Source organism: Stigmatopora argus, chromosome 23, assembly GCF_051989625.1.
Source record: "Stigmatopora argus isolate UIUO_Sarg chromosome 23, RoL_Sarg_1.0, whole genome shotgun sequence".
Classification (NCBI taxonomy): domain Eukaryota; kingdom Metazoa; phylum Chordata; class Actinopteri; order Syngnathiformes; family Syngnathidae; genus Stigmatopora; species Stigmatopora argus.
In genome coordinates this window covers 4268669-4296388 of record NC_135409.1, presented here as the reverse complement: position 1 = coordinate 4296388, position 27720 = coordinate 4268669, and the positions used below count along the sequence as shown (strand labels likewise).

At 42.0% G+C, this 27720-nt stretch overlaps 2 protein-coding genes across 8 annotated transcripts in view; one reads left to right on the top strand and one right to left on the bottom strand.

Moving 5' to 3' along the window:
* The window catches only part of exoc4 (exocyst complex component 4), a 59996-nt gene extending 55059 nt beyond the window's left edge, over positions 1-4937 (bottom strand). For both annotated transcript variants that reach the window (XM_077593853.1, XM_077593854.1), the window contains exons 1-3: positions 4818-4937; positions 4304-4493; positions 4051-4245 (exon numbers count right to left, since the gene is read on the bottom strand). In XM_077593853.1, coding sequence (XP_077449979.1) covers positions 4051-4245; positions 4304-4493; positions 4818-4936 — 504 coding nt within the window. In that variant the 5' untranslated portion in view covers position 4937. The remainder of the gene's footprint in view (positions 1-4050; positions 4246-4303; positions 4494-4817) is intronic.
* Positions 4938-7412: 2475 nt separating this feature from the next.
* Positions 7413-27720, top strand: part of chchd3a (coiled-coil-helix-coiled-coil-helix domain containing 3a) — a 41723-nt gene continuing 21415 nt past the window's right edge. For 2 of the 6 annotated variants that reach the window (XM_077594228.1, XM_077594227.1), the window contains exons 1-4: positions 7413-7642; positions 8255-8813; positions 16107-16200; positions 22409-22589. In XM_077594228.1, the coding sequence (XP_077450354.1) occupies positions 7562-7642; positions 8255-8813; positions 16107-16200; positions 22409-22589 (915 nt within the window). In that variant the 5' untranslated portion in view covers positions 7413-7561. The remainder of the gene's footprint in view (positions 7643-8254; positions 8814-16106; positions 16201-22408; positions 22590-27720) is intronic. The other 4 variants (XM_077594232.1, XM_077594231.1, XM_077594230.1 and 1 more) reach the window with 4 other exon arrangements.

Genomic DNA, 27720 nt, shown 5'->3' with positions numbered 1-27720 from the left:
AAGATGACTTAAGATCATTCTTTAATGATAGCTTCGGGTGTTTCCGCTGCACAAGCGAACCGTTACAAGTAAAAAACATCTTTAAAACAAAATAAATAAATACGTATGATGAAAAAAACGTACAACTATTATACGTACAAGTAGAAATTAAAGTGGCTTAGTTTACTAATACCTATTATAAATAACTACCTATAGTATTTGTGGGGATGGAAAACTGGCCTGTATTTGCTATGGAAAAATTGCCATAGCTTTTGTAAGAATGTGTATCTATTTAATGCAGTATGAGATGATGGGTTGCTATTACCGTTCATAAAAGTTTACAAAGGTGAAACAAAAGTACAAAAGTATAAAAAGAAAGAAAAGCGAGAGAGGTTTTTTTTTTATCCGACACCATAGGGCTTAGGACTGCCTTTCAGTAGCGGCAAGAACACAGACTGAATTCTAATTGTCAAACCATGGCGATAAGCCACAGTCAAACACACACACACACACACAGCAAATTATATTTGCAGCTAATCCAACTCTTTCGAGGTAAAACCGAGAAAGGAAATTATAGCTATGACTCATGAATATTTGGATGAACAGTTGTGTTCAAAAGTTTACATACACTTGTGAAGAACATAATGTCATGGCTCTCTAGAGTTTCCAGTTATTTCTACAACTCTGATTTTTCTCTGATAGAGTGATTGGAACAGATACTTCTTTGTCACAAAAAACATTCATGAACTTTGGTTCTTTTATGACTTTATTATGGGTGAACAGAAAAAAGTGATCAAATCTGCTGGGTCAAAAATATACATACAGCAGCGCTAATATTTGGTAACATGTCTCTTGGCCATTTTCACTTCAATGAGGCGCTTTTGGTAGCCATCCACAAGCTTCTGGCAAGCGTCTGGTTGAATCTTTAACCACTCCTCTTGACAGAATTGGTGCAGTTCAGTTAAACTTGATGGCTTTTTGACATGGACTTGTTTCTTCAGCATTGTCCACAAGTTCTCAATGGGGTTTAAGTCATGACTTTGGGAAGGCCATTCGAAAACCTTAATTCTAGCCTGATTTAGCCATTCTATTACCACTTTTGATGTGTGTTTGGGGTCATTGTCCTGTTGGAACACCCAACTGCGCCCAAGACCCAATCTTCGGGCTGATGACTTTAGGTTATCTTGAAGAATTTGAAGGTAATCCTACTTCTTCATTATCCCATTTAGTCTCTGTAAAGCACCAGTTCCATTGGCAGTAAACAGGCCCACAACATAATACTACCACCACAGTGCTTGACGGTAGGCATGGTGTACTTGGGGTTAAAGGCCTCACCTTTTCTCCTCCAAACATATTGCTGGGCATTGTGGCCAAACAGCTCGATTTTTGTTTCGTCTGACCACAGAACTTTCCTCCAGAAGGTCTTATCTTTGTCCATGTGATCAGGAGCAAACTTCAGTCGAGCCTTAAGGTGCCGCTTTTGGAACAAGTGCTTCCTTCTTGCACGGCAGCCTCTCAGTCCATGGAGATGCAAAACACACTTGACTGTGGACACTGACACCTGTGTTCCAGCAGCTTCTAATTATTGGCAGATCTGCTTTTTGGTGATTCTCGGTTGAATCTTCACTCTCCTGACCAATTTTCTCCCAGGTGATATCTTGCGTTTTCTTCCTGATCGTGGCAGTGACAAAACAGTGCCATGCACTTTATACTTACAAACAATTGTTTGCACTGTTGCTCTTGGGACCTGCAGCTGCTTTGAAATGGCTCCAAGTGACTTTCCTGACTTGTGCAAGTCAAGGATTTGCTTTTTCAGATCCATGCTGAGCTCCTTTGACTTTCCCATTGTAGCGTTTGTGGGTGTCTGCATCCAATGAGCCCTATTTAAATGGCCTCAGAGAAGTCACCAGCTGTAGTCACTCATAATCACTCACAAGAAGTTAAGAGGCCATGCTATGAAGCTCATTTCACTGACACAATTTTCTAAATCACCAAAATTGCTAATTCGTGTTGCTGTATGTATATTTTTCACTCAGCAGATTTGATCACTTTTTCTGTTAACCCATAATAAAGTCATAAAAGAACCAAACTTCATGAATGTTTTTTTGTGACAAAGAAGTATCTGTTCCAATCACTCTATCAGAGAAAAATCAGAGTTGTAGAAATAACTGGAAACTCAAGAGAGCCATGACATTATGTTCTTCACAAGTGTAAGAAAATTTTGACCACAAATGTAGGTCTTGGGGGGAAAAAAGTGTTCTTTATGCCTTTCCACCAAGCCTTCTAGCAGGCCAGAGCAGTGAAATGAAAGTCCGACTGTTTTTAAAAGGCATCAAAGCGACCGAACGAGAGCGATTTGCGAGGACGTTCTGACTGCGCTCAAAAGGATTTTCACGCTCCTTTTGTGACTACCATACTTCCCTCACCCTCCTCATATTGATAAATCAATTCCAGGAGACTAATTATTTGCAAAGTCGGGGGTCCCGCAGAAAAAACACATCACAGAATCTGTGGTTTTAAACTGAGGTGATGCTTAAAAACAGAACATTTGTGTGCCTGATGAAGCTATATGGGATTAGTATTTCAAATTGATGGTAAAAATACTGGCATCTGTGGATGCAATAATTTCATCATGAAAAAAATTAGGGAACCATAAAATGTAAAACAGAGTAGAGATTCCTGTTCTTACATTTGACGGTATTTTTTTTAAACTCAAAACAATGGTAGGAAAAAATGTCAATATTGTTTTTATACTGTACTATATTTTTTTACCCATGTGTAACTGGAAAGTACAGACCCCCACAAGTGCCACTTTAGTTTTTTTTTTCTGTACCCATAGATTACTAAAATGTATCCAGAGTTTAGTCATATGTAGGCAAAGTTTGTTAAACTGTTCCCACAGATTACTAAACTGTACCTACTGCTTTTTCAGATACACTGCATGCAATTCTACTTCACAGATTAGTCACCTGTACCCACAGATTAGTCACCTGTACCCACAGATTAGTCACCTGTACCCACAGATTAGTCACCTGTACCCACAGATTAGTCGCCTGTACCCACAGATTAGTCGCCTGTACCCACAGATTAGTCACCTGTACCCACAGATTAGTCACCTGTACCCACAGATTAGTCACCTGTACCCACATATTAGTCAACTGTAGCCACATATTAGTCATCTGTAGCCACAGATTAGTCATCTGTAGCCACAGATTAGTCATCTGTAGCCACAGATTAGTCATCTGTAGCCACAGATTAGTCATCTGTAGCCACAGATTAGTCATCTGTTCCCATAGATTAGTCATTTGTTCCCAGAGTAGTAATCTGTACCCAGAGATTAGTAATCTGAACCCACATATTAGTCATCTGTACCCACAGATTAGTCATCTGTACCCAGGTTAGTAATATGTACCCAGGTTAGTAATCTGTACCCACATATTAGTAATCTGTACCCACATATTAGTAATCTGTATCCACAAGAGTAATCTTTACCCACATATTAGTAATGTGCACCCGCATATTAGTAATATGTATCCACAAATGAGTAATCTGTACCCACATATTAGTAATGTGTACCCACATATTAGTAATATGTACCCATATTTTAGTAATACTGAATAAAATATGTACCCACAGTACATAGCAATCTGTACCCACATATTAGTAATCTGCACCCATATTTTAGTAATACTGAATAAAATATGTACCCACAGTACAAAGCAATCTGTACCCATATTTCAGTAATACTGAATAAAATATGTACCCACAGTACATAGCTATCTGTACCCACAGTACTACATAGAAATCTGGGGGTACAGATTAGCAATGAAAAATATTTTTCTCTACCCCGACACTCAGGGGTTCCAGGAAAAGGAGATTAGGTGTAAGAGTTAAAAGTTATTTATTTTGTCATTAGTTTGGCAATATATTTAAATTTTTCCCATTTTGTAATGCCACAATTCTGGCAACCGCATTTGCCAATATTATACGGTAACAAAAATAAATCAAGTTGTGATGCTTCACTGTGTTTTGGGTTCGATGTGGATTTTTCCCGCACAGACGCCTACTCACCAGCATGTCCGTGGCATGGAGGTAGTGCTTACTGGCCATGTAAGCCTCTAAGCGTTGAGGCACCTGTTTGATACTCTCAATTTCATCCAGGAGTTGCAGGACATGTTTGTGTTCGATGCCCTCAATCCACAGCTTCCTCAGCTCATCCCGCTTGCAGTGGAGAAGCATCTTGCAGGAGAGAAGGTTCTCCTTCACCTGCATGGGATGCGCTGACCTCAGCGGGTGCCATACAACTTTATTTCCCATTTCCTACCTGTTTGATCTTATTGCGGGAGGTGGTGATACGCTCGGTGATGCTCTGGTAGGTCCGGATGGCGGTGGTGAGCTCGGCGTAGTGCTGCACGATAAGATGGTCCAGATCACGATCGCACGTCTCGAATGCTTCCTCCAGACGGCCCTTCTCTGTCTCCCTGTCCTGGACGTCATCGCTGTTGGACAAAGTCCTAAATGCAAGGACAGATTTAACTCGTTAGCGACTAGCCCTCACCTCGAATGGATGGACGCATGTTGCCATCAATGGCACATAATCATGAAAACACCATCAGATTTGATCACCAACATTGTTACTGAGCCAGTAAGCAATTGCGGAAACAAACATTTCAGTACAATGCAACATTGTTTCCTTTTTACATGCGAATTCAAAGGAGAAATACGGTATATCCGTTAGACAGGAAGACGATCCTGACAGCTGCATATCCTGAAGATTTTCGTTAAGCGAAAAAAGAGCACGATCGCATGATAAAATAAAGATATATGATGAACAATACCTTATGACAGAAATAAGAAGCCCGGAGGGGTCTTTGTTTTTGTTGACAGCTCCCCTGTATCGCCCTGTGTCAGTAGCCATTTTCTCCAGCGATGACAAAACCAGAAGCAAGAAGCCCATATTGGAGCATCATGGGAGTTGTAGTTTATATTGATCGTTCGGTCTTTTTTTGCTTCACAGTGTATACTATACGTAATAAAAATGAATAATAAGCAAGAGAATATTGTAAAAATTGCAAACTACAATAAATATAACAATTTATTAAGTACTATTGTCTAATTTTCTATGTCTAGTAAATGATGAGATATTGAGCCTCATGTTAAAGCCTAAAACCAGACACATGTTTTAATGCAGCATTGATTTTTGAAAGAATCAACAGATCACAGCAAGGAAGCTCCTTTATTGGAAAGTTCGATTCATATCTCACGGGACAGGAAAAAAAGGGAATGGTAGCAGAGAGGCAAGTATTTATCAGTCAGTAAATAGCTTTTCTTTTAGAGCATCCATAGAGGAAGATTTGGAAGGCTTTGCTTGGTCTTATCTCTGACAATCTTTGCTGTACCAGTGACAATAGGAAAGGACATTGATTGTGGAGGTGGAATTGGTCGATTTTTACTGGTCTAGACTGTGATTGATGCGCCCATGGAATGATGAGATAAGATTGTCGCCCATCTTTATGTCTTTTCTCATCTAGTGGAGGAAAAAAAAGAGAAGACGCTAACGTTTTTCTTTGAAAAATAAATAAATAAAGGAGTCAAGTTCCTCTGGTCCAGGTTTAATTTTGACGTTCTTATCACAGAAGCATTCTGCCCATCAGGCCACCCAATCTCCTCGCCTTCTTGTCCCCAATAACAGCGAGCCAAGGTCATGCTGTTCAATTTGACACGTATTCATACAAAAACAACATGTTTCAGTACCTAGAAAATGTTTGCGTCTATGCAAATGGAAAAGAACCTGTGAAATGGACCAAAATGACTTTGTTTATTGTCTTGTAATACAGTGGGGTATCTATTATATAAACTCAGTGTTCAATGCAGCCTAAGGCTTTTCAAAGAGTGCCCTGGGGCGTCGCTGCATATTCCAGTTATTCATTAAGTAATCTACGATAATAATAGATTCCGAGATGAGGGTTTCCCCTGGAGAATGCGCTTCGGCTGCAATGTATGAAAACCCAATTTTCTGATGGTAATAGACAAACAGAAGAATACAAAGTACAATTAAGTTGTGCTTCTTGGTGCAACAAAGTACAATGCCAAAAGGGATTTACTTTTCAGATATAATGTCACAATCGCAAAACGTGATATATGAAACACAATGTGCTGCAGCCTTGTAGTCATTAAATAATGCAAAAATGGTCCAGACAAGTATATCTAAAAGTGTAAAACAGGGCTAACAAAGATATACACATTTGAATATATTATTAAAGCTAAATCATGTAAATTCAATACCCATAAATCAATGGAAATCCTTTTTGATTCAATTTATGTTTTTGTGGGAACAAAACCCAAATAAACAACTCTTTGTTTATAATATATCCAATTTAGAAGAAAAGACATATGAGCTGTCACCCATAATCATAGCATCTGTTCTCAAGGAAAATCGAATTTCTGTTCTTATTTTGATTTCTAACAGCGTAGCGCGACTTTGCAGAACAAACAAAAGCCATGCTGTTCCATTTTGGAGCTGCAATTATTCTACCCATCATGATCAAATTGTAAACCGGCCTCCATTTCTTCAACTCAAGATGTTTTTCATGACTTCAGAAGCTGCAGTAGAGGTTTTAATATATTTCCAAACGTTATTTTCTGTTCTCGAAACACAATGGCAAAGAAACCCAGCACTGAAATTAGTCATAATAGCCGGTAAACAACAGATGTGCATGTGCACTGACTGGACAAAGATATGCTCCATAGTGGAAAGTGAAGCTGACAACAATCTGGGCATTTTCCCAAAGCTACCAGCAATATGTTGATTTGGATGTGAATTATAATAGGTCATCTGTGGCAAAATTACGCCTGCTTCTTACTCCTCCTCACCTTCTGTCTGAGAAATTACTGCATATTTGATGCACTGTAGTTATTTTAATTGTTTCATTTCTCTGATTATCATCGCTTGTTATTGCTTGTTTTGGCTCCTATCCAACACACGGGGGTCAATCTGCAATAAAGCATATTGTTAGCAACTAAAATCATGTTTACGAATCTGTTTTCAACAAGTAAATTCATGATTTTTGTAAAATTGAGAATGCAATTTCTGTAGAATTGATGGAATTGACCAATATTTCTGCCAATAGAAATGACAGCTATTGCAACCATAATTCTTTTGACCCAACCCAACAGGGATCCATCATAATCTTCATTTATGATCAAAATGAACCTTGCCGTTTTATGTGCCAAATAAAATGTATGAGGAACAATTTAGTCGAAAACGGGAACCTGTTTCAGTCCTAAACGCAGCAATTACAAAGCATACATTTTTTTAAAATATATACTATTTGAGTCCTGGTTCTTTAAAACTGTCACCCATTCATAGATAAACAACCAATAGAAATCTCCAATGCGGACGCGGAGACGCTGTTAGCCAATAGGAAATGCTTTTCTTGCATGTGTTTCCTGATGAAGCTGGAATGACAGCGTGCGGGCCTCTGACAACTGCGACCACTATAAACAAAGATAAAAACACATCATCATAAGTTTTTAATAATACATGTAGATAGTGAATGTCCTTTGGGGGTGCAGAGTGACAATGGGGGCCAACAACAGTACGCGCAGAGTGTCATTTGAGTCTGATGAGAACGACAACATTACTGTGGTGAAGGGCATTAGGGTGAGTGAATGGACACTTGCATGCGAAACTGTGTGCAACAGTGTTTTTATTCTTTGCTTGTTTGTTTTTTCACTCCCTTCTAAGCGTGAAGTCTTATTTCTCCCAAATGGAATTATAGATTGAACGATCTAGACATCGCGATCAATATTTTTAAAACAATCACATGCTTTTTCATTAAGAAGGCTCTCAAAACAAGTGTGTAAACATTGATCGATCTCATTTTAATAAGTGTATAAACGTGAAAGTGGGATGTACCTGATTTTAATAAGTGTATAAACGTGAAAATGCGTTTTCGGCGGAATATAAATGTTAGAATGTTGACAATGACGTCACCGTCCGCGTTTTTCCTCCAATTGATGAATGAATGACCAATCGAATGACATGAGGTCAAGTATACAAACGAGATGGTCACTTAGCAAGAGTTGCTACATCAATAAGTGTATCCCTGGTTAAATTTAGATGAAGCCGCTTTAAGGGCATTATATAAGACTTTAAAAGTCACCTACAAAGTAATCCCATTCATTTCAATGCGGTGTCTCCTTGAATTTTAAGTAACGACTTTTTCTCTCTCGTAATCTCCTTTTAATTCTGATTTCAAACATTGCTTTGCAGCTTTCGGAGAACGTCATCAACAGAATGCGAGAACCTTCCAAGGCTCCTCATCCAAAGCCCGTTCCTCCTCCATTTGATCCGATCCCCTCCTTTCCTCCTCCACCATCTCCTCCTGCTCCCCCTCAAGAGACTGTAGCACCTCCTCCTCCTCAACCCGTGCAGGTAGAAGCACCCACCATCATTGACATGGTGCTGCCTTCAGCCTCCTTACCCGCAGACGTGTCTCCTGCTTTTGAGCCGAGCACTGCTCCTCCTCCCTTTGTTGAGCCGGTAACTACCACCTTTCCTTCTCCTTCGGATCCCCCCGCTTGCACCCCTTTACCTGCATCGGTGGATTCTGTAGCTCCGCTAAGCGAACCTCTCTCTCCTCTTGCTTTCCTGCCCTCTGAATCGGATTCCCTCTCCTGTCTTCCTGCTTCTGAGCCTGTCGCTATCCTGCCACCTCCTTCTCCACAGCCTCAAGTGACCGTTCCTCCTCCTCCTCCTCCTCCTCCTCAGTTGGCGGCTAAGTCAGAATCCACTGTTCCTGTCCCAGAGGCCAGTCCAATTGCACCAACAAGTAGGTTGCCTGGCAGTGTACTATACACAACACACAAGTGTAGTATGTTTTCATACTTAACAAGTTTTCAAGATACAGTGGTACCTCGACATACGATCTTAATCCGTTCTGGGACTGAGATCGTATGTCGAGCTTTTCGTAACTCGAGCAAACGTTTCCCATTGAAATGAACTAAAACACAAATTAATTCGTTCCAACACTCTGAAAAAACACCAAAAACAGGATATTGGATTGGAATAAATGTTTTTATTTCTTCTAATTCGCCATCTATTAACAAAGTAACACATAACTAGTGGTTTAATAGTAATAAAATGTGTTTAATATAACTAAAATTGGGCAGATTTCGCCGATGTTTTTCGTTCTGGGCGGGTTAGCTGTTTGCCACGCCTCCGCCCTCACGTTCGCTATCGATGGGCTGTTTGCTGTTGTATTCCCTTCAAAATATTCTGAAAATGATGCACACAAATGTCCTCACAATAGGATAACGCACGACCACTTGCCAACGAGAAGTAGTCTTGAATGAGCGATCGCGGGAGCTAAGAGGCTAAGGAAGGAATAACAGCCTACCCACGTCTTGATTGTGGGTAATGAAGTTTTATTCTGAGAAAGGTTGCCATGGGCTATCGCTGTTGTGTGCACGAGTATACTTCATTACCCAGAAAGCCCTCTTTTTGCACGGGCATGTGCGTTGTGCGTTTCCTGGTCGATGCGTAGGAGAAACTCGTCTGAATAAATCGTTCGGTGCTCGTAGATATCTGTTATACACAAAAGAGATGCGGCAAAAAAAGACAAACAAAAAGAATTTTTGATCGTATCTAGGGTGAATTATTCGATCGAAATTTTCATCGTACCTCGAGGATGTCGTAGTTAGAAATGATCGTAAGTTGAGGTACCACTGTACAGACTAAAAAAATGAATATTTACATTGTGTGACCCAGAGGCAGTCCTGACAAATTTTATCCCGTGGGCGGAAAACCTTCTCAACCTCCCCTCCCCCAATGTATAAACACACAGATATAATATGATATATTTATGTTTAGCAAATACACATATAATACAAAAATAGGTCATATCCTTCTGACTACCAGTAGTTCAAATTTGTAAACCTACATATCTCCCACCCAGTGTTTCCAATTGCATTAACTTTTGTGCTCTGTAGAGGACATACAGAGCTTTCCAAAGATACCAAATTTCTTTTGAAGTATTCCAATTAATTCACATAGATTGGGAAATTTCAAAATAAATGTGATTGGATAACATTTATTTTCCTGGTAGTCAGGAGGATAAAACATTCTAGCAAAAAACTTCTTTTTGACCTCATAGACGAGTACAAATGTACCAACATAAAATCACCAATGTAAAACGCACAAACCCTGAACCACAGAAATAGAATAGATTCAAATATTTAAAATACCTAACATAATCTGAATTGAAAAAATTTGGGGCTGGCTCTCATTTTCCACTAAATTGATTGCGCCTTAGGAAATTGCCCACATTGCCCATAGCAAAAAGCGGCCCTGGAGGGAGCCTAAAATTAGAGCCCACTGTGCTCCCAGAAAAATCATTTTTCTGGAGCCCTGCAAAGAACAACAACTCACATTTGCATTGGTGTCAAATATAATGTGAGTTTATATAGATAAAGCCTACGTGCATGTTTCCCTGGAGGCGGGCAGACAAACTTCTTGTCATCCTAACAATGAAAAGTTAATACATGCAATATAAGAGCAGAATCATTTTCCATAATGACTCATTTCATTATGAGTTATACGGGGGACGGCGCGCCTCCTCGTCAAAGTTAATTAGAGGTTCTTCGAGAATGAAGTGTCCGGGGATTAATTTTAATGTGCGGCTACATTTGGAATTTTAATCATGTTTATTGTGCACATGTTTACTTTAAGACGACTCACACTTTTGGTTCTTTTGATTCATGCTCGGCTATACTCTCATCCGAGTCATGTTAATAAATTAGTAGCTAATTACCGCTGAGCATGATGGACATTTGCGCGGTCGTTACCTGCAGAACATGACTAATAATGATTCTGACAAGGTAGAATCCGGCTTTTTTTGTAACTTCTCCCTCTCTAAAAGTTGGGTGCAGGTTTCCCGGACCGGCTGGGCTGAGGACATTTGAATGTTGCTCATTACGCACACAGAGAGGCGCGTGGCGGATGAGTGGGCATAGAGAGACGGGGTGTGGGCAAGCAGGCATCCCCCGTCCTTTACGGTGCCCAATCAGCGTGCTAATTAAAAAAAAAAAAAGGCCAACTTGTGCCACGCCACAGTGACTTCTGTGATTAAAACGACACCTCTGCAGTTTGGCACAATAAGCCAGTAGGCAGCAGAAAAGACAAGTGCGTATGAGCAGTGCATTTTAGATTTGCCCTTCTTTAACATTAAATTCCATTTCGGACACTCGGACGGTTAAGTTTACTATTTTTTCAAGACCATCTTTTGCCGCTTAAGATGACTAGACGTTCATTTCACACCACAATGATGGATTTTAAATAAAGGTTTACTCTTTTTCAAAGAGGTTGCACCATTTTTTTCGTTAAAGAAATGTAAAAAAAAACAGCCGAAGCAAGGCACGGACCTTGAGTCCTTAATTCAGTAGTTTTTACATTTATTTTACATTGGATTCCACTAAACTTTCCAAGTATAATCATTGTAGTACACACTGCGAGTATTATTACTGTTTATTATTGAAGTACATCTTTGACCCCATTTTAAAAGATATTTTTTTCACATCTTTTACTTCAATAACATTTTTAAGACTAGCAGAACTGAAATGTGTTTTTCAAATAAGTGAATATGGTCAAGGTAGAGTCTTGTTAAAAAATTGTTAAAATATTGAAGGCCTCAGTCCCCGAACCACAAATTGAATTTTTTTTTTTGAATAGAATATTAAAATAGAATCATGACCTCAACGTCTTTTAAATAAATGGAAAATGTTTTACTAAGTTTAAAGGCTTGTTTAAAAAAAGCGCTGCAGGGCTCTGACTTTTTGGAGCGTGACCGGATTCCGCCACCTTTAAGGTTAAAAATCTCCTGACACTTTTTTGACCACTGCATCGTAAATATTCATGCAGCATATTAACACACACACAAGATTCGGCGATCTTGTATATTATATATTTATAATAGCTGCCCATCTCAAAGGCATTGTAGCATGTGTGGAACGTCAAGTGTGGCACTTTTTCCTTTTGACGTTCCTTGTTATCTAGAACCACTTCAGAGCTGTCAGTTAAGAAGATTCGGAACGATTGAGAAAAAAAAATGATTTTGTACCTACCTGTCCGCTCTAGGGTGGATTTAATTTTTTTTTAATAAATACTCGTTCTGATATAAGCATGGCAAAAGGTGCGCGAAGACTCCAGCGCGGAATCGTGAGCAAGTGTTAATGTTACAGATTAGGCCTTCCACGAGGGTCCCGGGGTTAATGAAAGCCCTGATGAGAAATGCAATTTGCCTTCGTCTATTATCTCTTTCGGCAATAGTTGGCCTGGTGGTTTTTTTTTCTTCATCTTGCACCGGGCTTTCCACGAGGCTCCGTGATTGGTGCCGAGAAAAGCATGGGGGGGCCACGCGTTCAGATGAGTTTTTAATCTTTTTAACATTTACATCCGCTACTCTGGGATTGCCACGGGGCTCTGCGGAGGCCAAACCGCGACTGGCCCAAAGCGTAGGCCCCCCCGAAGAGGGTTTAACGTATCAGGAGCTCGTTGACCCCCGTGGCGGGCCGCCAGTTAGTGGGATGTTGCTCTCCAGGAAAGGATACTACAAAGGTGGCACTTTTTCTAGCTCACCTGAACATTGAAGCCTTTTAATTACAGTGGTACCTCGAAATACTAGCTTAATTCGTTCCGGGACTCAAATCATATGTCGATTTACTTGTAACTCAAATGGACGTTTCCTGTAGGAATGAACTAAAAACAAATTAATTCGTTCCAACCATCTGAAAAAACACCCAAAACAGGATATTGGATTGGAAAAACATTTTTATTTGTTCTAATTCGCCATCTATTAACAAAGTAACAAATAACTAATGGTTTAATAGTACTGAAATGTGTTTAATAGTACTAAAATTAGACAGATTTCGTGGAGGGGAGAGAGACGGGAACAGATAGAGAGGGGGGGGAGACTTTTTGCACGGCAACGCGCTTGTAACATAACAAACTAATTTTAATGAACTTGGATTACGATGCATACACACTCAAAAATAAGTTTCATCTAACCTTACACTAAACGTAATTCTAATTTTGTTTTAAATTTTGATACCTTTCTTCTCCCGGGTGGGCTCTATTTGCCCCGCCTCCACCCTGACTTTCAGATGCAACCTATCGAAGCTTGTTTGCTTTTGTCTTCCCTTCAAAATATTCCCAAAATGATGCACACAAAAGTCCTCACAATAGGATAACGCACGACCAGTTGCCAACGAGTAGTAGTATATACGCCATTCTTCACTGACTAACGGGAAAATAAAACACTGAAAAAAATGCAACGCTCCGCCCAGTGCTCGTTGAGACATTACACGAGGGAGTTGCGACCAGAGACATTACACGAGGGAGTTGCCGGGAGAGAGACAGTGCCCATGATGTTCTTATGAGCAGCATCTCGCGTCCGCTGTCTGCTCGTATATCAAAATTTGTCTCGTATCTCAAGATAAATATTTGCCCGAAATTTTACTCGTATCTCAAATTGCTCGTATGTCGAGGTATTACTGTATTACGTTTGATGGAAAAGCTAAATGCTAATTTTCAGCGGAAGCACTTTGAAGGCTTGGTGCAAATCCCAGTTTGGCTTATTTTCTAAAGTGAACGCTTCAGACGTGACGCCATCTTGTGTGTGGACCTTCGCTTCTTGCTTGACAATTGTGCCTTATTTTTATTGTTCAGTTAAAAAGCAATACCGTATTTTTTCACGTCAAATCCTGGTACAGGTTGGTATGGGGCAAATAATTTGGTTTATGAACTTGATGTTATTATTCCGGAGAGTTTATTAACCTACTGCGTCATTTTAATGACATCTCAATAGTCCCCACTTTGCCTGCTACATTGGATTTGAACTTTATAAGAGAGAGAAGACAAATGAACTAATTTATAGGAATCAGTGCTTGTTAATTGGTTGCTGGAGGCCAATTTGGGATCAAATTAATGAGTTTTAGTAGATTTGGAATGGGAAACTCACTCATCCTGGATACTCATTAGCACTAAGCCAACATGAAACTCCCTGCGGGATTGTGTGGATTGAAATGGAATTAAATCAAATGTGATTTTAATTGAAATCAATGCAGTTCAATATTGGAATTTGATATTTCATTTGAGTTGAATGTAATATTGGATTTTCAATTTTCAATTCGGATTGTTTTTCATTATTTACCCTGTGGACTTGACTTAGCGGTTAATTCATATTTCTAACATTTACCCTTTAAATGGCCCATGGCTGATCCTGATGGAGTTGTTACATTGTTGATCAATGATGCTTTTTGCCACCGTCAAACACGTCGGCTGAGGCGTGAATGATGTCTCCGCCTGATCAACGTCACCTCTTTATTGTACCGAGCCGCTCATATTTTCCGCTCTTGTTAGCCGGCGTTTTACGGCGTGGGGGAAAGTTTATCGCCAATGCGTTGTCGTTCTTGTGAAGGTAAGTTGAATTTGTAACCAAGGAGGCTAATGTGTGAGGAATTTTAGTGTACTATGTAGATAGTGAGGTGAGGTTTAACTTATTTCTTGCCAGAGTTTTATATTCCCAAAAAACTGTTGGCAAGATGGGAATTTAGTTCGATGTGCTGGAAACAAGTTTAGATTAAGAAGACTTGGATTTTCCATACACTGTAAATTCCTTCCATAAAGTTACTGCCAGTGGCAGTCCGTGCATTTTCTCGTAGCGCCTTCAACGGGTAAAATCCACTTCCTAGCAGCATTAAATGATTAAATACAAATACTGGAGCTTTTCAGATATTACAACCGGGCCGGGGGGTGATTTTCCCGGGAAAAGACGGCGATGGACGTCAATGGCGAAACGGCAAAAATTGCACTAAAATGGGGTAAAATCCACTTCCTAGCAGCATTTAGTGATTAAATACAAACACTGGAGCTTTAATACAAACACTAGAGCTTTTCAGATATCAGAACCGTGCCCACAATTGAAATATTATTTAGGAATATAGCCATATTTTACTCACCAAAAATCCTTTTTAACTGTACACAATATCCATCCTTCTTTCTTTCTTGCTTCTTTTCTATCGCCATCAAAGCTAATGCTGAAATTCGAGCCTGTCCTGTCGTATTTCTGGCATAGTCCGTCTTGAAAATGGCTTTAAATCAACACAACAATATATTTGCTTGTGCAGCTCGCTACAGATACACTTTGGTAGCTCAGGCTAATCACTAGCCAATCATAGTTGGTGAAAGCGATGACGTATCCCTACGCCTGCGACAAGGCATTGTGGTGTTGCCAACTCGAAATCTGATTGGTTAAAGCAACAGTCTTATCGATGCTTGTTTAGTGCAGCAGAGCCTGCAGAACTGATTGTGAAGGCTTTGAGGCAGATTTCTGACCCTGGCAACAAATAATGGCTGAAATGTGATTGGTTAAATGCTTCAATATGAAAACACATCTGGAATCAGTGCAACAAGGGGGAAAAGCAATGAAAGGAAGCTAACAGACAATTTGGAATTATTTGATTATTGATTAAGTATTGATGGACAAAATAGAATATATGATTCAGATATTTCTTAGGCCAGCAGAGAAGGCCTTGAAGGCCCTGACGGCCCGCCACTGAATCATCAGCCATGTTTCCATTATGACTATTAAATTTACTTTCTCCACAAAAGCTAGTCTATATTAACATTTAGCGTCTTTAGGGGAAATTGTCTTTGTGTGTATGTGTGCCTTTTCTCTGCCTCGCTGTTAATACATTTTACCAGGTTATAATAGCCTCCGACAATAGGGATTATCCCATCTAACGAATGCAGTGCGAGTGTAATCTCCACACACACATCCCCCGTTTCATGCGGGGCACCGTGTGGCACTTGTGTCTTCCGAGCACGTTTTGGCCTGGTCGCTGGCTGCCATCTTTACTTTCATGCTTAATTACCTGCCAAGATAGAGCGGCGAGGACACGAGAGGCGTCCACGTGTGATGTCCCTGACATGAATATAGCCAGATAAGGTTTCAGGAATGTGAGCATACCGGTGTGTTGGGAGTCATTTCATTTGTGGAACATACAAGTGTCCTTAACACGCAAGTTGCATGATCGCCCATTGTCTTAATTTTCTCTTTTCTGCTTAGTTGACGAAGAAGCCGTGAAGAAAAGAATCAGCGACGAGCTGTCCGAAGGCTTGGAGAAGCAGAGGGTCAAGGCGGAGCGAGACCTACAAGCTTGGTGAGACGCCAAAATAGACGTGTTGTAGTACCTTCTACGAACTCGCATCCACTACGAGAAGGTTGGCCATTTGACAATTCTGGAAAAGCTGCTGTTGTTATTGTTAAATAACTCCGATTTCATTTTCTGACGTTTGCCCACTTTCATTAATAGTCATAAAGGTCAGCATTCGTCTCTTTCGATCCCCGCCACGTTTCCAATTTGCTTTCCTTCCGAAGTGCATCAGCACTTTTCTTCTCTCGGTCTTCTCCGGATCAATTAATCACACCCGCGAAGGGAGGGCGCTAAACCTGAAGTAATTTCCTGGATGTAAAGTCGGGCCATCCATTAGCCCCGCTCAAGACAGACGAAGTCTTCAGTTCATAGGTAAAGGAGCAAGCAAGCAGGTGCTCTGCGGTGTTGAGCCCCCTCTTTAATAGACCTGGACGCCGTCCAGCGGACCCTGGTGAATAGACCACAGTGATTAGTGGCTAAACACCCCCAAAACACAACCTGCCTCGATGGAAGAGAAGCTAGTGTTAGATTATTGATTAACCTCCTTCTTCAGACTCATTTGAGAGAAAATTGCCTGGCACAAATGGTTGTTATTTTTGTTTTTTTGGGGAGTTTTCTTTTTGATTTTCAACGCGGCGTCTTCCTGCACCACATTTATTGATGTCTGTTCAAAGGAGTAAGTGCCTCACAATTGCTCCCTCCTTGCAATTAATGGACATCATGGCAGCTTTCAAGCCCTCATTTCTTGTGCGAGGGAAGTGGAAAATGCAGCCATAAACAAGCAATCATCAGCTGTTCTTGAATGTATGTGGGCGTCTTGTGATTTTTTTTCCGGCAATTGATTTTTAAGCCCGAAAGCTCTGAAATGAAATTAGACCGCAGTTCTCGAAAAATAACACTCAGTTCTCCTCTGCTGTGTTCAATGACCATATTTGCTTTGACCTCTTTACAATTGTACACACAAGTGGAGTGGTACAGGGTTAGGTTGATATCTTAGTTTAACAAAAATTGTTTGGTTCACTTTTGTTAAAGAAAACTACCACCGACTACTTCCAATAACGGCAATTTCCAAGAACCAGATGACCGCTAGGCTCGTTTCCCGTCGCTTTCTGAAAAAGTCAAATACATTTACCGTTACAAACCTATTACACATTTATGAACACAAGCTGTGATATCCAATAATCCAATCATGTGTTGCCTGAGGACATTGGCTGCTTCACAATATCAAGCAATGAATTGGCCATATTTGATGAAAGTACTGTGAACGCCACACTGTTACATCTGTGAATGTCTTTATTACTGTATTCAAATTAATAGGAGCCTGACAGTTTTTTTTTTACAGCTTTCAACTAAAGCTATTTTTTTGTTAGGCTGATACAGCAGCTCATATTAAATGATTTGCAACAAATCAGTATGCTGTGGAAGAAATCCAAAATAAGGTACAGTAAGTTCTTTCCGAGTTTGAGGTGAAGTTTAAACAGAGTAACAAAAAGTTGGCGTCACTTTGAAGGAAAAGGTTTAAAGTCTTGTTTTTTTTTGCGGAACCTTCAAGCCGTAAATGAAGTGAAATAGTACGAGACGTCGCTCTTCCATCAAACTGTCCTTTCGTCGACACTTCACGCTTGGTCGTCCACGTCGAGATTATTAATTGACTATTTAAACAGAGCAGTCTGACCCAGCATGGTCTTTATTACATTTTCTCGTGAGAATTTTTTTTTGTCTCTCTTGAGGATTACGCACCGTTTTGCATATTTAAACAGGCACGATAAAAGCTGACCATATGCTTCTAATCAGCCACAATCATACTTTCTAAGACCCATGCAGTTATCTTTTTTTATTGTTGCCGTTTGATTGCAGGGAGAGTCGAATACAAAAACGCTTTTATGTTCCAGCATTTCTAAATCTGCTCCATTCATTGTGCTCACTTAATTTTTAACACCCTTTCATAGTCAGGTGTGCCGTGTTTATGTGCCCGCATAGACGTGTCGGAGAGAGCGCATTGCGGCCATCAAATATTCATGGCCAGCATTCGTTGACATTATTTCGAACATCAATATTGCATAGTGCCTTTAAATGCCTTTGTATCAGCCTGCTTTTGCCGAACTTCATCCAGCTCGGTGCGCTGTATCGACATGAATCGCCAACAGATGACTAAAAATTCATGTTTTGTAGAGACAGAAAGTATATTGAGGAATTCAGGTGGGAGCTGTGTGCTTTGGGGGGGGCAGGGGGTAGAATTATATGAAGTATTTTGTCGAAAAAAGGCAATCGGATGTAATTTAACTCCTATACTGCCATTGAAGATGACATTCGTCGAGTCTAATTTGGTGTCAATGGAAGCCGAAATGTTTATTTAGTTGAGAATAGGGATGTATGTTATAATAATAATAATCGGACATGGTTTCAGGCCCACGGATGAAAAACATTAGCACAATTTCTGGAGAAGTGGCAGCCAAACAGGCCAAATCACATACAACACGAGAGAGTAGTTATATGGAAAACTGGCTAACAAATGTAAATAAAATTCCTCCCTCTAAACAGCTATTGGTTTCCATCCAACGCCATTGGAGCCAACCCCAGAACCCATGTACTTCCTCCCTTGGCCATTGGACTCATGTCAGTGACAATAATACGCAATTTGGTGTTCCACCATTCAAGCTTGACAACCTGCGTTTAGACACCAATTGTTTTGGAAGCATCGCTCGGTGCCAACCTTCTCACAACCGCACTTTGCTCAACACCGAAGCCATAACATTGTCAGCATACTGCATGACTTCCTGTTAGGTGTCGGCCCTTCTTGAGTGCTTTCATCTATAACACAGCATGCGTTTAGCCCATCACAATCCACCGCGCCAACCAAGCTGTTCACTTGGAACATACGCTCTGATTGAATTTCCAGATCGCCGCAGAAAATTGCGTTACCACTTCCACACTTGCAGTCTCAGGGCAACCATCATCCCATGTCCTCCAAAATCTTTTTTTTAACCCCCCTTTTTGGACTGAAGCATCCTCTTTCGCAACACGCTCTCCCCCACCTGGCGTCAATCCTTTACAGCCAAATGAAAAATGCGTCTCAGATCCCCGAGAGAGTGCAATAAAGGCTGGAAAGTGATTGAGGCGAGGCAGACAGATAGCATCCAGCTAGTGATAGCCGTCTATGCTTGGCTTAGCACTTGTGAGGAAGTCTGTGGAAATACTCTTTTCCTTTGCCAGACGTTCTTTATTGACTATGCGTTTATTTTTAACATGGTTTGGTGTAATTTTAGCGGATATTTTCAAAATGATTGGATGGATGCTGACGCCTGCAGGCCATCTGCCTCCGATTTTTGTACACGTACACTTTTTGAGGGAAGCCAGCTTTTGAAGTGCAGGTTGTGGGGAAATGGTGACTATAAAGGGCTATTAGGAACTATCCGCCGTGTGTGTGTGTGTGTGTTCGCGTGAGGGAGTGGGAGTCCAAGCCCCTGTGATGGATGGCGTGTGCTGACGCGTGCGGCCCAGCGGACTGTGGGAGCGGACATGGCTGGCTTCACTCCATCTCTTTCTCCAACTCCTCACTCTGTCTTTGCTCGGCTTGCTCCGGGGCCAAACATGTCAGCGTGCGGCAACTCACGTTTTCCCTTCCGTGGACGTTTCGGAGCCTCCCATCGCACCCTGTTCGTCACCGCTCGTTAACATTTCGGCGGGTTGAGGGCGCCTCGGAGGCACCCGACAGGACTTGCCTGTCATCATCGTGCACATTGTGTTGCTGCTCGGGGTCATCACTGGGGAATCTAAATTGATTTGGACTGTATTATTAAATTATGTAATTCCTAGTGTGGCTAGATGACCAAAAATCAGTGATGGGTTTTATTAGGAACAGATAGTATAGACGCTCCCCTACTTACGAACGAGTTAGGTTCCGAGCGATTGTTGAGAAGTTGAATTTGTTTGTAAGTTGATTCAGTGCTATATATTGTATTATAATTTATGTTTAAGGCCTATATAAGTATATTGAAGGTTTATATAAGTGCATGTGTATGTTTAAGGCTTGTATAAGTAACACACATTGGTTTGTAATAAAAAAAACATTTAATGAAATGGAGAGAATATGTACAGTACTGTATAGAGAGAGAGAGATTTATGTATTAGAAACTGGCCAAAAGAAGCGATCTAACGACGATTGCACTGTTTTCTTCTTTTTTTCATCATAAATGATGCGGTAGCACTGTATGGCATCATTCAATTGATTTGCAAACTTTGTGCAACGTTCAATATTTGGGTCCTGCTGCTCGATCTTTCTGTTTATAAATGGTACTGACGGTCGAACGATTCAAGTTGTACATATATGTGCAACGCTCACCACTCTCACGCGCATCAAGCTTCATTATTATTGCCACTCGTTTCAAATGAAATGGCTTGCCTCTTCCTTGCAACTCCCTCACTAGAAGCCTTTCGCTTTTCACCAACCATATTCAATAATGGATGCACGAGATATTTAATGATACAAATGAAAAAGGTTCTTTGCACACTGGAGATACGTCACGCACTTGCGCAATTTACGCACTGCAACGAACTGGGCAGAGGAAGGTGGATGCTGGGTGAGCTGAGCGCTCACAGCGCCAGGCGTCGGTATTAGCGGCGGAAAGAAGCACTACTCGGAAAAAGGCGCGCAATACAAAATTGAACTTACGAACATTTTTCGACATAAACGCAATTTGCAGACATGTTCGTATGTACCGTTGTTCGTAAGTCGAATGTTCGTAAGTCGAATGTTCGCAAGTAGGGGAGCGTCTGTACCATTTCCTGGAAAATTACATTACATTGTAAATGTTCAGTATTGCAAACATAGGATGAATTTATAGTTTTTACTCAATCTTAGCTCAAACATGAGCCCCATTTCGGTACACACCAATAAATTTAAAAAAAATGTCCTCCAGACATTGGTGATTTGGGGATATTCATTTATTTCTGGACAGCTCATCCTCATAAGGGTTGTGGGGAGTGCTGTATCCTATCCCAGCCGACTATGGGCAGCAGGCGGGAGATACCCCGAATTGGTCGTCAGCCAATCGCAAAGCACAAGGAGACAGACAACCATGCTCATGCATACCCTCATACCTGGCATGTTTTTGGGATTGTGGGAGGAAACCAGATTACCCGGAGAAAACCCAAACAAGCCTGAGGAGAACATCCAACCTCCAAACGAGAAGATCAGAACTCACTGGTGATGGAACCCTCAATCTTTAAACTGCGAGGCAGACTTGCTAACCACTCTTTCTCTGGGGCGCCTTTGTATTGTTGAACATTTCGGCAAAAATTGTCACTGAACAATTTTTCACTCCGACAGTAAGTACTCACCTGCCTCTAACTGTCTTTCTGCTATCTCTCAGGATCTGACTCCAAGTTTATTGGAATCCTTTCTTTCAGTCTGTCATAATTCGCCCTGACATTGTCTTTGTGTGTTTTGTGTTTATTTTACCTCACCACTTGATTCGAGCAGAGGAGGCTGTTCAGGGGCTTTCAGGGACGTTTCTCCTATTCTCTAATCAAACGCGCTGTCGCTGCACAGGGAGCGTGTTGCTAGGTAACTACCAGAGCTCAGTAACTAGGGTTCAGATGGTGGTTTTGCAAGGAGTTTAACGCTGCCGTGAAGGTAACGTGCGCTTTCCAGCCGTTAAATATTGACAATCGCACTCCCCTGCAAATGATTTGGAAACAATACAAATGCGTTTCAATTGTCGGAGACGTGCTCGCTGACTGTATTTCCAAAGGCGTGTGGACAGCTGGTTCTCCTGACACATTTTGAAAATCAATATTATTGCGTATAAGCATCTTTCTTGGCTTTTTTAAGTTCCTAATTGCATTTGTGACCGTTTTGAAAATCATTCTAAGATACCAGGTCGGTCCTCACTGTATGGACTTTGCATGTTCACCCCAGGCTTGCGTGGGTTTTCTCCGGGTACTCCGGTTTTATCCCACATCCCCAAAATTCATCCATAGTAGGCTGGTTGAATAGTATAACTTGCCCCTAGCTATGCCTGCCATTGGTTGTTTGTCTCCGAGCTCTCGGCGATTGGCTGGCGACTGATTCAGGGTGACCCCCGCCTTGTGCCCATGTTGGGCTCCAGCTCCCCCCGCAACCTCTGTGAGGATAAGCGGTACTGAAAATGAATAAATTCTGAGATACTCCACAAGTAGAGAAAGTTAACCTCACATGGTTAATGGTCCACAGGCTGGAGGCAGAAAAGTCCCGTGCGTCGGCTCAATCTCAGGCCGACGCCAAGCGTCACGTGGAGGACGAGGTAACCCGCATTCTGTCAGCCGAACGCGCCGCGGCCGAGGGGAGCATCCACCAGGCCGTCATCCGGGAGCGCATCGCCAGTGAAGACGAGAAGCTCCGCGTTCAGCGCTATGTGAGTACCATGACTTTGGAAAACTTATTTTTTCTTTTTTTTTTATACTGCCTCCGAACGCACCGCCCACCGAGGCGGATTTTGTGTGCGGAAATCGACAGGTCATGGCTAGCTCGCTGACAAATGTCAGGTCTGTTGGCGTGTAAGCATCACTCCAGGCGAGAGTTCATTGATCTCCACCTCGCTCACACATATTTTACATTAGCTGAAGTGGCAGAACACAAACTGGAGACTTAAGCTCGCACTCAGTAAATATCTCCCCTGTAGAACTGGATTTTTCCGATCCTCACCATCTTTCAGTTTTATGCCTTCACGCAAGGTTCTCCCATTTTCTTGATGACAAAGCATTATTTCCTCCCACGCCACTCAGAAATGACGTATAAATCTGGTTTTACTTGACGGTGGTTCAATATTTAATCAGGTGTTTTTATTGCACAAGTGACTGTATTTCCACATGTTTTTTTAATTGAATGTGAATTGAGCCGAAGCCTGTTCTCCACAGTTATTGCCGCAGAAAACATTTGTCATTGGCCGTAGTTGCTGTGGACTGTGTTATCGATTACTCCCCACCAAACTCATTATTATACAGTTCACGGCGATCCCTGCATTCTCTCTTAAACTTCACGCACAACAAGAGCCATGATGTGAAGAGTTATGCCTCCCCAAGCTCACCTACAATAGCCAGCGCCTCTGAAGCCGCATCCCAACCCAATTATAATAGTCGGCATTTTGTAGCGTTCCACGGAGGTGGGAGTTCAAATGGTGTGTCAGATTTCAATTCAGCTCATTGATTCAGGATCTTATTGTCCCTGTTTTGCTCCACACCTGTTAAGCAGCTAAACAAAACACAATTATGGAGAACGTTCCATTCAGAGGACCCGAAACTAGCTTTAATCCAGTGTTCTTTAGCATAACTCGGGCTCGGTGGAAGCGCACGTCCTTTCTGTTGCCTTCCTCGTGACAATTCGACTCCTTCCTTCTAGCCAGTCCAGCTCCTCGTAATTGAAACTTCACCGAAGCGTGGGCAGGGCGGTCCGCTTGTCACTCACTCGCCGGTTCTGTCGTTCGCCGAATTCAGTGTCAGAGTTCACACGTGTTCTGCCAGTCATGCGCAGGTGTTAATTGTCAGGTACACAAATTGTACAGAGGTCAAAACAAACATTGGCTTGAAATGATGCTAAATGCTTTAGGCTGTATATTAGGAAGCATGTACGCTGTTCACAGTCCACCAACACTCCATCATGCCCTACCTTTTTTTTGATTTTGAACGAATCAGGCTCTTGTCGAGTCACACTGGTCCAGTAGCCAATCCATCACTGGTCATACACAGGCCCTAACCTTAAGGCGGAATTTTCAATCAAACTGAAAGTCATCAATCTTTCCACACTCTGAACACTGACTCTGTTTACCTTTCCTGATCTGAAATGTTGTCTCCTGGTGCTTGAAATTGTCAAAGCAAGTTGTACGCCGAATTTAGGAGTAAGCATTAATGATGCAATCCTTTAAAACACACACTTTTGACATTGGCTCCCAAATGAGGCATGCGTTCTATCTCGGCTCAAGAACTATAAAAAGAAATGTACTGGGGTTCAATAATTGAATGGTCTGATAAATCACGACTAAGCAACTCTTTACTGAATTATTGATGTACAGTACATTGCTAAATGGCCAAATATTTCTTCTTCTTCTTCTTCTTCTTCTTCACCAACTGAGTCACAAGTCAAACTCGTTAAAACTTTCCCCGCCTCCCCTTAGATTTGCTTGGTCCTCTTTATCCTTGGTCGGCGCACACAATCTTGCTTTAGCAAACATAAATTGTAGTCAGATGCACTTTCTCGCCACCTCCCTCCCTCTTCTTGCGTCTCCATGTTCCTTGCTGTCGTGTTTGAGGTATAGGCAACTGGACAGGGCTGATAACGTGCTGACAATTTAATTTCCTCGGTATTAAAGGAGACTTGCTGGGTTTTGAATTGGTGCCTCTTGGTGGTATTAAAAAAAAATCCTTCCGAATCTTTTTTTCTCTCCATATAACAGATGACGGGAACATTATGGGGGTAAAAAAAAGCTCAGTTTATTATCTTTTGTATGTCCTTTTTTCTTTTAACCCTCATTTTTGTCGCCCACGCTCCATTCGGAGGGAATCCATTCAACCATTCCTTGCACGGTGGCAGTGGTGTTGGCCTTCACCCCGGCCAGGGTGTGGTGCCCACACGTCGTGCCTGCGAAGGGGTCAGATGGGAGGTGAAAGCCCTAATTGGCGAGCTCTTTGCTGGCACTCCTCCTGCAGCAGGCCTTCACGCTGTCGGCTAATTGGCACCGCGAGTAGGCATCGGCAAGGCTGTAAAATGCAAGCGCCTCGTTTGATTGATGGTTTGACTGAGCAATGTGTTAGGGCACGTCTGCAACAACAGCTGATGAGATGTTGTTTGACAGGGCCATTTTTCAGCATTGCGCTAACAAGTTCATTAGGTAAAAAAGCTAGAAAAGGGAACAGTTAAACTTTGGAGGTGGATTTGTGCTTGATTTTTTCCATTGGAGCATACTGGTTCTTTCATATACAAATAGTTGACTGCCTTCATCCTTTGCGCGACAGGAGAGCTGGATCAGTTTGTGGGAAGTGAATGTAATGGCTCAGGTTAATAGCGCTTGCGGCGCAGGTTTTGATTGAACGGTGGGCAAAACTGACACGAAGAGAACAAAGACAGACTGGAGCCCGCGAAGAGCTGAAAATTCCAGGAGATGCATTTGCAGGAGGCGACACGGTAAGTTGAGGAATAAAGGGATGCTCATGGAAAGCTGGAAAAAGAAAATGATTGATTCAAGAGGCTGTTTTGAAAGCAAGCTAGCAAACAAGGAAACCAACCAATGTAGGGTTTGAAACAAATGTCAAAACAGTGGAGTAATAACAGTGCAGCAATGCCTCCAAAAGATTTTTTTCTGGGAGGTAACAGGGTGAATTCAACGGCCGGCAGCTTAGAGGTGACCCCGAATCCATTTATGTGCACTTGATGGACAGATGCTGGGGCGGACTGTGAGCCCCTGGCCCAGCGTTCGCAGACCTCAAGGACCACCTGCTGCTGGTTGCCATGAATATGGATGAAAAGATTTCCAAAATGTCCACACTACCACGATCACACAAGGCAACAAACATATGGAGACGGGGGAGGATTCTCCTGCTCCCGGAGTACAAGACAGGCGAGGCACGTTCGTCCAGCAACACATCCCGACGCTGTCTCTTGCACGCCACGCATGTCCTTGCCCCCCTGTCTTCCCGTCGACATTCTCCTCACCTCCTACCTGACAAAGGTTGTTCTCTTCCCCCCAGCATTCCCTCTGCCCCCCTGACCTCGCCTTTGTTTTCTAAAGCCAAGAAGACGTCCCTTCGCTTTCAGGTCACTCACTGTCCTCTCCTGAAGACATGCGGAGGCATTTTCTCTCTTTGAATGAAGGCAAAAACATTTTGGGTTACTGCCACTATCTCATACCCTTGCCGTTATAAAAAAAATGAGAGAAAGTGGTGCCAGGTGGGGAAGGAAATAATAAAGTAGTTCCGTTGGGCGCAGGAAATAAGAGTCAAATTTGGGATGATTCCACTTTTGCCGATGCAAAGCTTCATGATTATTTGACCTTGTTGTGTCTTTCCTCCTTAGTCTGTTCTTTCTTCTATAGTACCTCGTTTCTGTAGTGCTCGCGGTTTCCCCCCCACGACTGGTTTCTCGGCTCAGACCCTCTTACATATGCTCCCCCATGTCTTGGTAATAAAGGTTCAGCACTTCCTATCTCATTCATGCATGTTGGACGTGACAGATGAGCAGGGACCTCCAGAGGTTGGGCCCCGAGGGTTTGCGCTAGAGGCAGAGGCTCCAACCTGGAGACAAACAATCAATCCGTTTACGTTGCGGGCATCTGATCGGCTAATTAATCAATCTGCAGATATCGTCTCTCGGCAAGCAGTGCCTTTGCAGCGGCAGGCTTGCCGTCTTCAACACAGGACACTGGGCTCAAAGTTTCAGGGAGTAGAAAGGGAAAGAATTTTTCATGGTTCTATCCCAGGACTTCAAAATTCATTAATTTTCATTTCTCCAGATGCTTACCCGGCATTTTGAAAATATCCTTGGATTAGCATAATCCTACTGTTCCAATTTCCCCCAAATAATGAGCCAATAAGCCTAAAAAAAAGTAAATAGGTGCAAGCAGGCGGTTTCAGGATCATTACGTGTTCATTTGACCTGTGGTCAAAGTCATTGAGTTTAAAACTGCAAGGACACTTAATAGAAAGCAATCACGCAAATTCGCTAGATGCCAACGTGCAGCACATATGTATTTTGCTGCATAGCCTTTGCCCTGTAGTCTTGGTCCCTGTCCTGGAAAGGTCACCTCTCTGACCTAAGGGGTCGTGGACTCATTACTTATCGTGCAAAGAGATCCCATGATCCAATCATTCAAAAGTTTGAGTTGATAATGGCCGCGTAAACCACAGTACTCCTACCAGCCCTTCATTTTGATGTACTCCATGTTGACTTGGAAACACTTGATAGCGAAATTAAAAACCCATGCTCAATTTTAAAACCAATAGAAACAATTATTGTCTCACTAGCTCTGGATTTCTCCCATATAAATAAAAATACATAAATAGTATTGCTGGCTCAAGGGGAAATATTGCCAGCCACAGCTTTTTTTTTTTCTCCCAAACCTCCATCGATGGCCTTGTTTAAATATAGAACTACCCCTGCCCCCACCAGTACCAGCATTTATTCACCAGCTCTTTTGGCATTTGCCCTTGCAATCTGTCATTCTTATTCTATCCACAGTCGCACACGCTAACCCATCACTCTCCCAGGCTTCCATCTTTCCCTCATGCCACCTACACCTCAACCATGCCAATTAACACCAAAGCGCAGTAACATTGCATCGCCCTCTGACCCCGCCAACCCTCCCGTCTTCTGCTTGTTGTAGCACTCTGAACGCACCACCCCCCAGGCCCATGGCTTTGCTATCACTTTGTGGCAAAGCTCCTTGATAGATGAGAGCAGCCATGACTTCCCCATCCTGCAGCATTCGCGTGGACATCATCAGGGAGCATTGATTGTGATGTTACTCCTGACAAGGCAGGAGAGGGAGAGAGGGGCGG